The sequence below is a fragment of the Balaenoptera acutorostrata genome, chromosome 6, assembly GCF_949987535.1.
Source record: "Balaenoptera acutorostrata chromosome 6, mBalAcu1.1, whole genome shotgun sequence".
NCBI classification, from domain to species: domain Eukaryota; kingdom Metazoa; phylum Chordata; class Mammalia; order Artiodactyla; family Balaenopteridae; genus Balaenoptera; species Balaenoptera acutorostrata.
Window position 1 is genome coordinate 105,576,618 of NC_080069.1, and position 16,742 is coordinate 105,593,359.

Genomic DNA, 16,742 nt, shown 5'->3' on the forward strand with positions numbered 1-16,742 from the left:
ACCAACACTGAATTTCCTGCCAGCACGGTGATGCACGGACTCAAAGTTGGAATTTAGTTTATTCAAAGAAAATAGAGGAAGGCCATATTTCTTGTACCCTGTGTTGTGGACTGAGATTTAGCCTTTGTGCATGTTGAATAAATGAGTTAGACAATGAAAGAAGAATGAAGGATCCCTCTCTCCCCTCCAGCTAACACAGTCTATCCAGAGACCTCTGTCTAAAGGAGCATCTCCTACAGATGGGGTTTCCAACAAGGGCAGGCCACGGAAGGACATATTTTGAGGCTGACAGAGTCTCTGAATCACCCAGATATGGATGAAACAAGCTATGACTGGGTCCAGGGACAAGCCCACCTTCTCTGTGCTGAGTCACTGGGGAACACACTGCCTGAGGAGACATAGTTACTGCCTCTCTTTCTCTCTGTCCTGTGTGAATGGATGCTGATGGAGGAGACCAGGGCATTGGCTGCCACAGCGGCATCCTTGTCTACACCTGGTGACGTGGGCTGGGTGGGGCTGGGTGGGATTACGTAGGGGCCAAGTGGGAAGATGGCTAGGAGAAGGTCAGAAGGCAGGCCAGGCTCTGGAAGCCTCGGGGCCAGGAATGCTGCCCATCACAGAAGGAGGAGTGGTCAGGCAGCCGCACAGGTTGCTTTTGCGCATAATCACTGCTGGGACTGAATGCCCCCTTGTGTGAGGTCCTTGTCTGCGCTGAAGTAGGTCACAGAGTTGAAGGATCACAGAAATCTTAGCCTCAGAAGCATGGAATCATAGAAGCCAAAAGGCAGTGCCAAGTAGGATTCCAGGATTTTAGAGCCTCAGAGCCCTGGCATCAAAAGGCATGAGAAGTCTAACACTTTGGGCATGAAATTTTATGGCTCAAGTGATCTAGGAACCACAGAACCTCGCACTTGGATGACCCTTGGAGGTTCTCATGTCTGATATACTCCCCAGTGCAGCGTTCCCTTCTAGAAAGTTCTAGAAGGTAGCAGTCTTCTTCAGATAGGCAAGGAGGTGACAGCAAGGCAGGACGGGACACAGGAGGTTTCCGTGTGGGATGGTTTTAGGAGTTCTGGGTTGGAATTCCTGACCCAGAATGTCTGTGTCAGTGGCTATCTCAGAGTCTGAAATTGCACCATTATCCATTCTTTCTCTGGATCTAGAAAGTCCTTTGGACTCCAAGGATCTGTTTTGCTGTAAACCACTTCTCAGATCAGAACTGCCTCTCAGGACCTCCTCTACATGGGCTCTGATGAGCGAGGCAACTCTAGATCCAGATGGGACCCTCCCCCCAACCCAGCACCACCTCTGGGTCCTCCTTTTCTTTACATTGCCCACCCAGCTCCCGGCAGGAAACCAGCTGGCTGGGAGAGGCAATTCCAACAGTCCTGAGGCTGGCCACGGTGTACAGTGTGGTCCCGCCTCTAATCCCACCACCTCCTGGGGGCAGGCGACATGGGCAGCAGCCTATAATTTGGGGGTGGGAGATGGGACGCCCAGGTCAGCTTTGACCAGGGGGTCCCCAGAGGAAGGGAGTGGTCCAGGGGTTTGGAGAATCAAAGCCTTCCTCTCAGCTCCCTTGGTGACCATGAAGATAAAAGTATTTATGGACAATTTTCCTCTCTCAGGGGACGGCCGGGCACAGAACAAGGCTGTTTTTTTCCTTGGCTGTGGCTGACCTCTCAGGATGCAGGGAGCTGAGACAAACACAGGTTGTTTATGGGGTCTGCAGCAGCCCCACAGACACATGCTGCATACAGTTTCCCCTTTTCAGCTTCTGGCAAGTTGCCCAGAGGAACAAGGGTGGGTTTCTGTCTTCTGTTAGCTTAGTTCTTGGTGGGGCTGGAGGGATTTTTTTTTTTTCCCCTGAGAGATGGGGTGAATGTGTTATGGTGAATAACATGTTTCCCATAATTTGCCTTTTGAAAACACAAGGAAATTTGCGTATGTGGCTGCAACAGCCTGGACAGAGAGCCTTCTGGCCCTTCATTTCCCCACCGTGTCAGACTGCTCGAACTCAATAAACACTTGTTGACTGAATGAATGGGTCATAGAAATGGCAAGCCAGAGCTGGAAGGAAGGCCCCCTGGAGATCCTCTGGGCCAAACTGCTCAGGTTTCAAGCAGGGAAACTGAGGCCCAAAGAGGGGGAAGGGATGGAGGCTGCATAAAGTGGTAGATTTCACAGCTTATGATGATGACAATAATAACGATAATAATAATAATAATTATTATTATTATTATTATAAATCTTTTCTGGGCGTTGGGTGTTTTCCAATTTACCAAAAGCTTTCCCATTGGCCAGACTCCCAGCAAGACTGTGGAGGAGGCAAGAAAAAGATTAGAATTCCCTGTGTCATGGACCAGAGAAAAGAAGTTCAAAGCTATCAAGCAACTTGCCCACTCATCCAGAAAGGGGTGAGGTGGAGTTCAGGAACAATTTCAGGCTTTTTTTTCCATTTGGGTGTGAAGTCCACCCCAGACTCAGCCTGACATTAAATCCCAGCTCTGCCACATGTGAGCTGTTGAAACAGCTCACGGCACCCATCCAAGCCTCAGTTTCCCCATCTGTAATTTGGGGCTTGCACTCTCGAGAATGGATACTAACCCACCTTGGAAATTGTCAAGCAAACGGGGGGTCCCATTGCTAGAATTATGATGTGTCAGTGGCTCCTTCCATCCATCCAAGGGAGACAGCATTCTGATTCCAGCTCTTGAGATAAAAATAGCTTTAAGGGGAGGGGAGCAGCTCCCCAGGATATCTGGGCAGGATAAAAATAACCCTCAAGAACAGCTGGCTCCTTTTCTTCACTTTGGTATTCACCCACAGTCTTCTGATCTCTTATTCGGTTTCCCAAGTCGACCTACCATCCTAGGCAAACAATCCTCCTTGTTCTGGGGCCAGGCGGTGGCAAATATATTCCAGGCTCTGGGAGTAGAGGCTTTGGAAGCGAGAAATATGGGTCCCATCCCACTTCTGTTTACAACTCTCTGTGTGGTTCCAAGCAAGTCGTTCTCAGAGTCCCATTCTTCCTCCATACTGTGCTGTCCAATAGAACTTACTCCAAGGATGGAAATATTCTATGTCTGCACTGTCCAATACAGTAGCCACTAGCTGCATATGGCTTTTGAACCCTTGCATTACTGTCAATTTTTCCCTTTAGGTCTGTTAGTATTTGTTTTACCTATTTAGGTGCTCTTATATTGGGGGCATACGTGTTAATGAGTGTAATATTCTCTTCTTGAACTGATCCCTTCATCATTATACAGTGTCCTTCTTTGTCTTTCTTTACAGACTTTGTTTTAAAGTCTATTTTGTCTTATATGAGTATTGCTACCCCCACTTTCTTGTCATTTCCATTTGCATGAAATATCTTTTTCCATCCCCTCACTTTCAATCTATGTGTGTCTTTCGCCCTGAAGTGAGTCCCTTGTAGGCAGCATATTGTAGATTCTTGTCTTTTTAATCCAATTTGCCACTCTATGTCTTTTGATTGGGGCACTTGCCTATTGAACACTTGAAATGTGGCTAGCATGACTAAGAAACAACTTTTATTTTATGTTTTAATTTTACGGAATTTAAATTTAAATAGCCACATGTGTCTAGTGACTACGATATTGGCCAATGCAGGCTTTTAAATGGAGATGGGATGAGCACCTGCCCTGAGTCCTGTGGTAAGGATTGATAGCATGTATGTAGAGCCTGGCACGGAAGAGATGCTCACTGCTTGTTTACGCCTCCCTCTCCCCTGCCCCCTTGAAATGTGGATTTTTACAAGTGTCTTGGAGCTGAAGAATCCCCCTTTGGGAACATGCAACTCCTCTTTGAAGACTGGTGGAGAGGTGAATGGAATGGTGGGAGGAAAGGGGCTTCTGTGCTGGGTGGGTTGGGAGAGCAGGAAGCATGTCCAAAGCAGGTGACAAGGCCAGGTCAGAGTTAAGGACAAAAATGGCTGCACCTGCCCATTTCTACCTCCACTTTTTTACTTTCATGGGCACCAGTACTCAAAAGGGGTCTATCTTAGAAATTCCTTTTCTTTGCATAGATGTGGTTCAGATCATGGACTCTAGAATCAGACGGTTCCTAGATTAGAATTTCAGTTCTATCAGTTACTAGCTGTGTGACCTTGGGCAAGTTGCCAGCCTCTCTGTTTCCCATCTGTAAAATGGGTAGAATAATTCCTACCTCTGAGGGTTTTGTGAGCAATCAGTGAGCTAATGTGTGCAAAGCTCTGTGCAGTGGGCCCAGCACATAACAAGTGCTTAAGAAACAGAAGCCATGGCCAATTTTGTAGAAATAAAGCCCTTTAACTCCCACCCCAACTGGAGTCCAGTGAGATGCCTGAGAAGCCAATGATGGGGTATCTCCAGAAGACCTCTTTTTGGGTGGTCGTCATGGTGAAGAAGGGACCAGGCACAGGAACAAGTCCTTGTACCCTCAGATGGCAGATAACCCATCAAACTGAGCTGGAAGCCATCCTGAAGCATCTAGCATTTCTGTTGATCCTGCCAAATGGCAGTCTCCTGGGACCCAACCAGAGATGGGAACTCTGCTACCTCTTGAGGTAGGTGATGCAAACTGATAGAAAGTCTTTCCTGGGATCCAAGGGACGCCAGTCTTTCTGTGATGTCCTGCCCTTGGTTTTCGTACAGGCTCCACTTTCCAAATTCAAATTCCTTCCATCGCTGCCTCAGGTGGGAGGTGTCTGCTGATTGGTCCTAGTGAAAATACCCAGCGCAGGGGCTGGCTCACCCGGGTCAAGGACAGGGTTAATCTTTTTTGAGTTGGGGGAGCTGAAACTCAAAAGCTCCAAACCTGCCCCCAGTTAAGAACAGAGGATGTCTTTCATCAGCGTGTCTTATTTTGTGGGCAAGGGAACTGAGGGGTTGTTGTTTTATCCATCTGTTCATCCACTCCCTCGCTGAAAAATAATTATTGAGTACCTACTGTGTGCCAAGGAACACAGAAATAAATTCCTGTCTCCTAGGTTTATAAGCTGGTAGGGAGACAGCTGTTTCAACTGTGATTATAATGGTGTGATATGGGCTATCATGTCAGGGATGGAACTAGGGTGAGGTGAGTAAAGCAGTTATCTGAGGAACAAAATTTAATGCAATGCCAAAAAACTCAGTCATCAAGATAGATAATATTTTACTGTAATATTTTATTTTATTTATTTATTTTTTTTTGGTCTTGCCGTGAGGCTTACGGGATCTTAGTTCCCCGGCCAGGGATTGAACCCAGGCCACGGCAGTGAAATCACCACGTCCTAACCACTGGACCACCAGTGAATTCCCTGTAATATTTTTAAAAATCAAAATGAATGCAGAAAAATCATGATGAACAAAAGATAAAACTTTTAAATGAAGACAGGATCAAAATGACTGATTTTTCCTTTTGCCTCAGGCTGTAATATGGCTTGGCTCAGCACTGTATTATGGGGGATGTCGGAGGGCTGCTGTGGGACAGAAAAGGCAGGCAGGTGATCCAGCCAGTGACGTGCTGGAATGAACTCATATCGGTTTGCGCATTCCTTCCTAACCCTGCACTCAGAATCTGGCAGATGTTAAGAATCCGGGTTTTCCCCTCCCTTTCTGGAGAGCCGATTGTTAACTATTTGCCAGCAACCCACTATATCCAGCCTGCATTGGGGTGGGGGAGGGCCTTTAAGAAAATTTTCCCGGAAAAGGAGATACCTTCCAAATTTTGCAGGATAAGAATCTAGAAAAGGAGAGAAAGAACATCCCTCTAAAGGAGGAACTCCATATGTAAAGCACCAGAGGAGTGGGGGAGAAATGTGTATTGTTTTTAGGAAACTGCAAGGAGTGGAGTGTAGTTGGAATAGGTGATGCTGCAGAAGAAGGAAATTTCAAGAAGGCAGAGAAGGTCACAGCACCAAGTGATGTCCTAAGACTGAGCAAGATCTGGGATTGTGCTGGGGGAGGAGACTGCAGATCTAGGGGACGAGGAGGACACTCCCTACTTCTGCAGTGTCCAGACTACCAGCCCAAGCAGGGGACCTCAGTGGTGAGCTAATAAATAAGAAGATCTCTGGGGGAAAAAGCCCTGATTTATTACATTGGCCAATTTCAGAGGTGTAAGTACTCCCACCCTGGCCAATTTCAAGCTGCCAGTGTATGTCACTGAATGTCGAGTTAAGCAGAGATGCTCGGTAACACATCATTATATAGTATGTCCACCCTCCACTTACAACAGATGTAAATAATTTCAAGAACACAGATAAAGTGCACTAAGATAACTAGAAAGAGATGAGTTTTGAGTGTTTGTTACTTTGTTTTTAATATAATTTGCTTTTAAAATTTTAAGTTTATGCAATCTAATTCTTAATAAGAGCTTGACAGCAGCTCACAAACCTCCTGAAAATTTAACCAGCTGCTCTCCTGAGCCAGTCAGAGTAGGCATGAGCCGGCTCCAGCACACCAGTGGGAGAAGAGATTTTGTTCCTTACTTTCTGTGTGTCCATGGTGGGGCGGTGCTTTCTGACTCCCTGGGCTTCATTTTCCCCACTTGAGAGCCTGGATCAGCTTTATCATGAAGTGCTCTTTGCCCTGGCCCTCTGTGCACAGGGACATGGATCTACGCCTCTGGGTGGCTTCCCGGGATGAAGCTGCAGTCCCTGGGACATCAGAGAGTCCAAAGCAATCAAGATTCTCAGATCTTCATCCAGGAAAAAGGACAGCCCGGGGCCAGTTTTGGCCCCAAGGTTTCATGTCTTCATCACTTCAAGAACTACTGTTTTATTCTGAAGGATTGGCACCTAAACGATCTGAGAATATTACAAAAATAATGATAGTAATAAATACAACCTATATTTGTTATACTTTTTTTTTTCTGTATTTTTTTTTACAAGAGATAAATAGACTGACACCAAGCATTGTACATGGATGACCACAACAAAAGCAACAATGACTGCAATTACCAAACATGAAACACACTCATACTATGTCATAATATTGACATTCAGTCCAGTAATCCTCCACTGTAACAGCAAAGTATATTTGTTATACTTTTACCATGTGCCAGACACTGTTCTAAGTGCTTTATATATATTAACTCATTGAGTCCTCATTATAGGCACAAGGTTGGTAATATTATTATACCAATTTAAGAGATGAGGATGCTCAATAAAAATAAATAGATAGGGGCTTCCCTGGTGGCACAGTGGTTGAGAATCTGCCTGCCAATGCAGGGGACACGGGTTCGAGCCCTGGTCTGGGAAGATCCCACATACCGTGGAGCAGCTAAGTCCTTGCACCACAACTACTGAGCCTGCGCACTAGAGCCCGCAAGCCACAACCACTGAGCCATGTGCCACAACTACTGAGGCCCGCGCGCCTAGAGCCCGTGCTCCGCAACAAGAGAAGCGACCGCAATGAGAAGACTGCACACCGCAACGAAGAGTAGCCCCCACTTGTCGCAACTAGAGAAAGCCTGCGTGCAGCAACGAAGACCCAACGCAGCCAAAAATAAATAAATAAAGTAAATTAATTAAAAAGAAAAACTGCAGAAAATAAGGAGAAAATACCCCTCAGTGAATAAATTGCCCAGCCCGGGGAAAGAGGAGTAGTAATCACCCATCTCTGATTATCACCATTTTTTTTTTTACCAATGCAAATGCGTGTGTGCGGGTATTAGTACATAGGGTCCTGTGCTAATGACAGCAGTTAGACAGGGTTCAAGGGCTGACAAAGTCTCACAGGGCTCAAAACAACAATGCTTACATATCTGCAGTTCCTTGCAGGAAAACGGTGCAATCTAGCAACTGCACTAGGGTGAGAATATTCTTCACAGCCAAAGGCTGCCTCACAGCAAGGGCTCTGGAGAGGCCAGGTGTGAGCCCCAATTGTCCTCCCTTTGAAGGGCCAGACCAGGGTGCACTTTTTCTCTCAGATCAGTGACCACTAACTTGTACATGGAACGCCCCAAAACCAGGGAACCCCAAAATGGAGTCTCAGTTGGGGTTTCTTATCCCCAGCCGGTCGCGTAGGCATATTCTTGCTAGCAAACCAGCCCCAATGGCAGAGGCTTCGGGGATCTCACCAAGACCGGGTACAACGCGTTAGTCTCACTGTTATCAATCAACAACACTGAAACGTGAAATGCCTCCAACTCATGGGGACAAAGTAACACTATTAATCAGTATGGTCATCAGTATGACCAGTGGTCAATGTCCTATAGTCACGGGTCCTTGAGCAAAGATGAGAGAAGCATATTTAACAAACAACAATTCAGATAAGCTGAAACGATGGACCATGCTTAGAAAAGGCTCCATTTAGGAGGACAAAACTTTACTGCCCCAGAGGAGGCACATGAGAAAAAGTTAGAGGTTCTCAGTGGTCATCAGCTTAGTGTGAATGCTGTGGTGTGTTACCAAAAACGGTAATAGGCACTCGGGTCAAATTAATAGAAGCATAGAATATATATCGGGGGAGGTGATAGTCCTGCTCAACTCCATGCTCGTCAGATGCCACCTGGACTTTTGAGCTTTGCTGTAGTCACTTGGCAGTAGTTGGAGGAGATGATTCTGGAAGATATGACACTGGTGCCAGATGAATAGTGCCAGATGAGGAAACGAGAATGCTGGGCCTGGAAAAAGGATGCCTTAGGGGGTGGGGTTTTTACTTTCAGAGTGATTTCAGCCATGGAGTCAGGCTTTAGTTGATTTCGGAGCTGCTGTTCTCAACAGCCATTGTATAGGGGCTCTGGCTTGATGATACTTGGACACGCGTCTGAAGAGCTCTTTGCAGAACTGGTTTCTTGGGTGGAAGGCGGAGTAGTGTGTGTGTGGCTCCTCTGTCTTCACTTTATGACAAGGAGAAGCATCCAAAGGCATTTGCATTGGTCATCTTTTCCTGGAACTACCCACAAGCAGGAATGTATCACATTGCATGGTCTGGACATGGGGTTACGAGGTGGCCAAGCTCTCGGAGTGCAGGTTTCAGCTGGTGGAGGGGATGACGACTCCCTAACACAGCTGTCTCTCCAGCGTGTTTGACAGCACATCTGTCACTTAGGAGTTTGCTGAGGACATTGTGGAACTGTGGACTGGATGCATTTTCAACTCTTTCAAATTCACTCAGTGGGCCCCTCCCCAGCAGGCTCTGATTGACTACTCCTTGGGCTGTGAAGAGACCCTTCCCCCCCCCCCCCCGATGTCACCACACACACAGGTCCTGGTATATTGTAATGAGCACTTGGGACCACAGTTCTAGCCCCATTTCTGTCACCTCGCTGCTGGGTGAACTTGGGCAAGACCCTTCCCTTTTGGGATTTGGTTCCTTGTCTCTAAACTGGAGATGCAGCTATCTGTGCTGTTTCATGGGGTTGTTGTGTGGAAACTTGAGATGCTGGCAATGAAGTTGTTCTGTGCTATTATTGTCGTTGTTGTCATTGCAATCCCCTGGTCTGTCTGGTACAGACCGAAGTTCCTGTTCCCCTGCTACATCAGCTAGGATGCTTTCAGCTGGCAGCGAGAGAAAACCCTACTAAAAGTGTTTTAGACAGGAGGGACACTATTGTTTTGAGAAAGGACAGTCCAGGTGTGTGTGTCTGATTCAGCATCTCAATAATGTCCTGAAGGACCTCGTTTCTTTCTGCCTATAACTCCTCTCACATCTCAGTGGCTGGTTTGTGGCTTATGTCTACACCCAAGCCACTCACTGGCCAAGAGAAGGAGACCACCATGGTGGGCTTAGTAGAAGCGGGAGTCAACCCTTACAGCTTGAGAGGGATGCAGTCTCCACTGAAGGATGAGGCTGCTTAGAAGGGGGCAGATGAAGATGGAGTTCTCTTAGCGAGGATGAACCAAACAGTGTCTGCCCCAGTCACGGGGATGTCCTAGCATGACGGTCAACCAATCTCCAGCCCTGCTTCTGTTCCCTCCCTTATTCCCTCCCTCCGTCCCTCACCTCTCCCTTCCTCCATTCTATCCTTGTTCATCCAGCATTTACTGAAGGCCTATTGTGGGCTACCACTGAGTGAGCCCTGGGAATTCTATGGAGATAAGGCATAGCCATGGCCTTGAGGAGGTCCTGTTGAGTAGGTGCATGAGATAAATATACACCCTGATGTGAAATGGCGGGATAGGGGCAGGGCAGGGTACAGCTGTGGGAATCCAAGGGGAGATCCAGTGAAGAAGGACATTCCAGCAGAATTGGTGACAGGGGTGAAGGCCTGAAAAGTCTCAGAGCTCATCAACTGCTTGGTCTTCACTCTTGGCTGCAGGGATGGCCCAGAACTCATCACAAACTCCCTGTTCGGTACAGCCAATTGTTCCAGACAGATCGTCAGAGAGAGTCCAGAGACCTTAACTTGCCACAGCTCTCACATCTGGAAAATGGGTCTAATTCTTCCAACATTGACTGAATGGATGGAAGGATGAGAAGGTAGGTTTGACTGTCCACAGTTAGACATCAGTGTAGGAGGCCTGGCTTCTCACGCCAGCCCCCTCATTGATTCTGTGTGACCTTGAGAGCATCAGGCACCCTGTCCCTGAGCCTCAGCTTCCCCACCTGTAAAATGAGGAAATTGAGTTAGGTGGCACTAGGGGCTCTTCCAGGACTGAATTTCTTTGGGGGTCCCCACATTTGGGTCAATATCAACCCCCGCAAAATAATCTTTGGACATCTCCCAACCCTCTGCCACCTGGCCCAGCCCTGAGGAAATAAAGCCAGACTGGGGAGCAGGGCGAAGGCCCTGGGGAGATGGTCTGGGATGCCCAGACAATGGGATCACGTGCCCAGAGGATGTGCTCTCTCTTGGATAGTGGCCCAGGAGCTTCCCTGGCTACAGCCCTCATTCCTCTTGGTGGAATGATTGTTTCTGGGGTCTTGGCAGCCAACAGGCCAGAGTGACGTGGCCCCAAAGGCAGAACGCAAGCCCTGGGAGACAGGCGGGCAGTGGTAACAGCCAACACCAGCTCCAACCTCCTCCCCTGGGGAGGAGGACTAGACTGGCATTGCCTGGAGGGGACAAAGGGAGGGGACACTCTTGGAGGCTGCCTCTTTCTCCAGCTTGGAGTTCAGGTCAGTTTACTGAAATGCTTTATCCTGGGTGCTGGGAACACAGCAAGGAGCAGGATGGAGTATGACTGGTGTATCTGCAGCCCCTGAAACTGGCCCTGCCGCATGGCACGTGCCCAACGAGTAATTGTTGAGGAGGGAGGATCCTGATGTAGGAGAGAGAGCAGGTAGCAGGAAGGGCTGCCCTGCTCTAATCTGGCAAACTTTACTCTCACGCATGTATCCCTCCCTCCTTTCCTTCCTTCCTTCCTACCCTCCTTCCCTCCTACCTTCCTTCCGTCATTCACTCAGCATTTATGGAGTACTTCCTATGTGCCAGGCACCGTGTTTCATGCTGTTGTCAGAAACTCAGCAGGGCATCTGCTCACAGCAGGGACCACAGCTTGTATTTGCCTGTTACCAGTGCCCAGCTCAGGGCCTGATGCACGGTAGCGTCTCCTGATTGGCTGAGTGACCAGGGAATGAATGACTCTGTTATTAGATGTGCACTGTGTGCACATGTCCTATGGAACATGCAAGCCCGATGCGAAAGGAAGGCCCGTCCCGGTGTGCCCAGCAGTGTCAGGCACTGGAAAATTGGGGACTAATACGTGGCATCCAAGTTCTCCTCCCAGTTCTGCGGTACCAGTGAAACAAGTATGAGATGAGGCAGGACTTCCTGACCTGCGTTATCTGTCTGTCTCCTTGCTCATCTCCTCCTGCAAACACTGGAGAGCAGGAAGCACAGCCTGGCGCACAGTGGGTCCTCCGGAAAAGCTTGGTGGATGAATCGGTGGAGACTGATACCAGGGCAGTGTACAACCCTCTTTCTGCAGGCAGACTTCATCTAGTGATTTAGTCAAACATTTATTGAGCCCCTACTAAGTGTCCATCACGGAGGCTATTGAGATCAACAGTTTCTCTCAAGGCAGATGCGACCCAGAGAGCAATGGGTCCATGGCTGCTCTGCTTGGGCAGAAAGTAAACTACGTGCCTTGGAAAGTCCTCACCAGGCCGGGAATTCCTATCCTTCTGCCTCGTCCCCAAAACATCTCCATGGGCCTGCGGGCAGTGTCCACCCAGTTCCCAGGTTCATCGCCTTCTGCCCCTTTTTGGCTGGCTGGTGAGCACCCCATCCCTTTCACAGGGTGGGTAATTGCTCAGTCAGTGTCTTCTGGATCCAACTTTCATGAAGACTGTTTGTGCCCAGTCGCTGGTGCTGTGCCAGGAACCTACTTGGCAGGAAGACTGGGTGTGAAGAGGCAGTGGAGGCAGGAAACAAGGTCCTTTCCCTAGAGTTCTTATCAGTGTCCATATCTGCTCTTTTCAGCTGACCACAAACTCCTGGAAGGCCATGAGGCTCGTTTCTCTTCCAACCTAGGAAAACGCAGGTAGCCCTCAATAATTATTTACTGCATTGGATTGATTATTTACAGCAGTCTCCTACTCCCAAGCTCAAAGGGCACATGCTGAGGATCATGTTCAATGCACCTATTTTACAGATGAGGAGAGTGAGGCTCAAACGGTACACCATCAACATCTGTGGGCTTTGGGGGGTTTCCCATGGGTCTTTTGGGCTTCTCTCATTAAAGCAAGGCTCCCTGGGACTCACCATTGCATACTCAGATTTGGGAGTGAGATTTGGAAAGAACTTGGAATTCAGCCACTGACCTGCTGCCTGATCTTTGAGGAAATGCATCCCCTTGCCTGGAAATGTCTTTCTGGCCAGTAAGTTGCACATCATCACCCACACGGTGCAGTGGGGAGAACTGGATGGTTTCTTCACTGGGCTCCCCTCACTCCTCCTCCAAAACCAGTCTGATATCTGCTCCCACCATCCGGGCCCTTTTGTGACTCTTTCACTTGAGCTGTCTTCCCCAATGGCTGCATGTTTATCCAACATACACTTCGGGACCCAAAGGCCACCTCTTCCTGGGAGGCTTCCTTGGTTTCTCTCCATCCCTTAGTCTGCTTGACAATTCAATTCATCTGTATCTCTCTGATAGCATCTATCACATTCTTCTTGTGTTATCTTTATGTGATTGCAGGGGATTCTCTGTGACATGGCAGTGTCTGATGTCTCCTATCCAGGTCCCCTTCCTTGACCCAAGTTGCCGACCACATTACAAATATGTGTGCCCAGAAAGCAAGACTATGTACAAATTTCTTTGTCTTCACTCCATAGTGGCAGACCCTCTTCCCCCATCTTTGTACAGGGGTTTGCACACTGTAGGAGTTAAAGAAATTCATTTAAATTATTAATGGTTTGAGCATCTATTGTATCCCAGGCTCCATGCTGGGTGTGGGGACACAGTTAGATCTGACCATGACAATACCATGTGACGTGTGCTACAATACGGGTGTGGAGCAGAGCTTTGAACTGCACCTAAAAGGACAGAGAGTCTGTGAACAGGCAGAAAGGGGGTTTCGGGGAGAGAAGAGCCTGGGAGGAGACAGCATGGACAAGACCTTGAAATACGCCAGCTTGTCCAGAGCCTGGGTCCAGGCATCAGAGAGAGTGGAGCTCACTGCGCTGAATATGAAATTGGAGAGGCTGGCAAGGATCTGCTCAGAACCCTCTAGCGGCTAAGATTTAAATCATCATGCTCAGCTGCAAAGACAGGAATCAGACTACCTGGGTTCGAATCCCACCTCCACCACCTAACAGCTTAGTGATCTCAGGCAAGTTACTTAACCTTTCAGAACCTCAGTTTTCTCATTTGTAAATGGAGATAACAGGCCTCCCATAAGCGGTGGCACTTAGAACAGTGCCACACCTGGCTCAGCGGAGGCACGTGAGCTGCAAAATACTAGGGGATGCCAAAAACCCTTAGCAATGGAGTTTTACATCTAAGGGGGGGGCCCAAAAAAACCCCTAAGTAATCAAGATACGTAATATTTTAATGCAATACTTTAAAAATGCCAAAATCCACGATGAACAAAATACCAAAATTGTAAATAAAGGCAGGATGTCTCTAGTGCAAGGGATGCAGCTCAAAATACATCAACGATGATCGGACTGGGAGTTCTCAGCCTTCAAGAGCCGTGGACTTCTGAAAACCTGAAGAGAACCGGTGGCCCCTCTCCCCCAGAAGAATGCACAAACAGGCACAATTTGTGCAGATTTTCGGGTGTTCCTGCACTTCTGGGGCTCGGCCAGGTGGAGGTTAAGAGCGCAGCTTCAACGTGGACGTGCCTGGGGGGTTCCATGCGCCGTCCAGCCGCCTGCGGGTTCCCCAGCACCACGCAGGGCCTCCCTCCTGGCAGTCACCGGTGCTCTGCCCCCTGCAGGAAGCAGCGCTCGGCTACGCGGCTTCTTTTTCTAGCTTGCTTGGCTCGCGCGTCGGCCCTCCCACCCCCTTCGGCTTGGGACTTTTCCTAAAGTTGCTGAAACCAGACACCTTGCTCGACCGAGCCCGCGTGCAGCCACGGTTTAAAAGGCCGCCTTCAGCGCCCCCTCCCCGCCCCCAGCGAAGACTTCAAAAGGCCCGGCGGGCGCCGCGGCCCCTGCACCTATGAACCGCCCCCCGCGCCCGGAGCCCGTGCCGGAGTCCGAGGACGCAGAGCGGCTGAAGTTCGAGCGCAGGCGGACCGGGCGGGTGGCGCAGCCCGGCGCGCCCATGCCCCTCCCGGTGCCGCTGCGCTCCGAGCGCCCGCGCCCAGTTTAGGGAAGGGGACCCCGTCCCCCCGCCCCCGCGCCCGCGCCCGGGGCTGCGGGGACCCATGAATACAAATGCCGTTAGGCGCCCGAGGAAGGACCGACCGTCCAGCCTCGCACCTAGGGACCCAGTAAGTGGCCCGGGGCTCCTGGAGCGCTGGGGGTACGGGTGTGTGTGTGCGTAAAGGTGCGCGCGTGTGGGGAGGGGGTGCACGTGCGAGGAGTGAGTGTGTTTGTGCCCGCGTGCGATGGGCACTAGCGGAAACCTGCGTGCAAGTGGGGGGTAGCGCGCGTGAGTGCACTTGGGCTGTTACGTGTGCACGTGAAGATATGTATGAGAGGTGTGCACGCGGGTGTGTGCGTTGGGAGGATCTGGCTAGGCTAGGCTAGTGTGCATTTGTGCGCGTGTAAGCACTAATGTGCATGCGTCTGCGTCTGTGGAGTCCGGGTGTGCGCCAGAGTCCAGACACCCCAGGGTGTGTTTGTGTGAGCCCAGGAGGAGAGCGTGGCTGTGCCTGCATGTGAGTGAGTGTGAGTGTGTGTCTGAGTTTGGAGCAAGGGTAGATATGTGTGGGAATGTGTGTATGCACCAGGGAACAAGTCGTGGAAGTGGAGGCGGAGGGGGATTCTAATGCCAGGGCTCGAACTGGGGTTGTGGGTGTGCGAATTTGCCAGGTGTTTGTGGCGGCATCAAGGTGTGCAGTTCTGCGCTCCTTAGTGGGATCTGAGGGAGCCTTTGGTCTACTCTGGGGTGAGGAGGTAGGTTAAGCTCCCATTTCTTACTGCGTGGAGAGGAGAGAGAGAGAGGTGGCCAACATTGAACAAACGCACCCACTACGTGCCCAGGAAAGTCTGTCCTCCAGGGCGCCCTGAATCTGGGAGGAAAATAGGTGTGTGTATGTGTGTGGTAGAACACTGGTTGTTGTTTTCATGGGAGTCTGGACACTGAGTCCTAGTCCCAGATCTGTCCCTGGAACTCCGGGTTCCTTTCAGCAATAGTATCTGTCCCCTTTTCCCCTTTATCTTTGCCCCCAACTCGGGGACCCCCAGTCTCACGGTCTAGAGGTCCCGAATCTCCGAACTGTGATCATCCCGCTGTACAGTCTTGGTCAACTCTTTTCTCTCTGTGAATCTCAGTTTCCCCATCTTTACAGGGGGTCTGGGGGGGTGGGGTGTCTTAGCGGGACAGTCGTGGGCCCGCGGAGGCTGTGTCCCCGGCTGAGGCCGGCAGGGGGCAGCAGGGGGCAGCAGAGGGCGGCCCGGCGCGGGGAGGAGAGAAGGTGGAGAGCCACCGCGGGCCGAGACTTTAAATCGCCTTCATTTCCCCCAAATCCTTCCTTTTCCTCTCCTCCCCCAGGCCGGCGGGGAGGCAGCTTCCACCGCCCTCCGCGCGCCCTCGCCCGGCCTTGCTCTGCCTCCGGGGACCGCCAGCAGCCCGCCTCCAAAAGTTTGATTTTTTTTTTTTTTCCCCCTGCTTCTTCTTCCTTTTTGGTGGAAGCAGAGAAGAGCGAGGCAGGGACGAGCGCGGCGCCGGGACTCCTGGGACCATGGGCCTGGCGCGGGCGCCCGCGGGGCCCCGGCCGCGCTGCCTGCCTGCTCGGGCGCCCCTGGGAGCGGGACTGCGCTGGGGGCGCGGGGGCCGAGCGCTCTGAGCCCGCCTGGCGAGGCGGGGCGGGGGGCTGGCGGCCCCATGGGGCGCGCCCACACTTGCCCCCCGGGCTCGGGAGCATGAAGTAGGGGCCCGCCATGGGAGCGGGATCGGCGCGGGGGGCCCGAGGCACAGCGGCGGCGGCAGCGGCGCGCGGGAGGTGAGTACCGGCTCGGGGACGCCCCCTCCCCAGCTTCTTGCGGCTCCGGAGGCGGGGATTCCCCGGCGCGCGGGACGCTTCCAGCGGAACGTCAGCTTCCTGCTCCTTCCTTCACCCCTGCGAGGCGGGCCGCCAAGGGTTAACGCGGGCAGCGCCCCCGGCCCGGCGAGGGTTGGCGAGAGCACTGCCCGCCCTGCCCCGCCTGGCGCGGCTGCCCGATCGCCTTGGGGCGGGGGCCGAGCTGGGGAGGGTCCC

At 50.9% G+C, this 16,742-nt stretch overlaps 1 protein-coding gene and 1 long non-coding RNA gene across 12 annotated transcripts in view; both read left to right on the plus strand.

Moving 5' to 3' along the window:
* The window catches only part of LOC103020781 (uncharacterized), a 33,842-nt gene extending 27,029 nt beyond the window's left edge, over window positions 1-6,813 (plus strand). For all 3 annotated transcript variants that reach the window (XR_009008693.1, XR_009008692.1, XR_009008694.1), the window contains exons 6-7: window positions 4,442-4,564; window positions 6,588-6,813. This is a non-coding gene — a long non-coding RNA (uncharacterized LOC103020781). The remainder of the gene's footprint in view (window positions 1-4,441; window positions 4,565-6,587) is intronic.
* A 7,926-nt stretch (window positions 6,814-14,739) lies between these two features.
* COL27A1 (collagen type XXVII alpha 1 chain) overlaps window positions 14,740-16,742 on the plus strand; it is a 144,387-nt gene continuing 142,384 nt past the window's right edge. For 3 of the 9 annotated variants that reach the window (XM_057547778.1, XM_057547780.1, XM_057547781.1), the window contains exon 1: window positions 15,964-16,487. In XM_057547778.1, the coding sequence (XP_057403761.1) occupies window positions 16,426-16,487 (62 nt within the window). In that variant the 5' untranslated portion in view covers window positions 15,964-16,425. Of the gene's footprint in view, window positions 14,811-15,958; window positions 16,488-16,742 lie in introns of those variants that run through there. The other 6 variants (XM_057547786.1, XM_057547784.1, XM_057547779.1 and 3 more) reach the window with 5 other exon arrangements.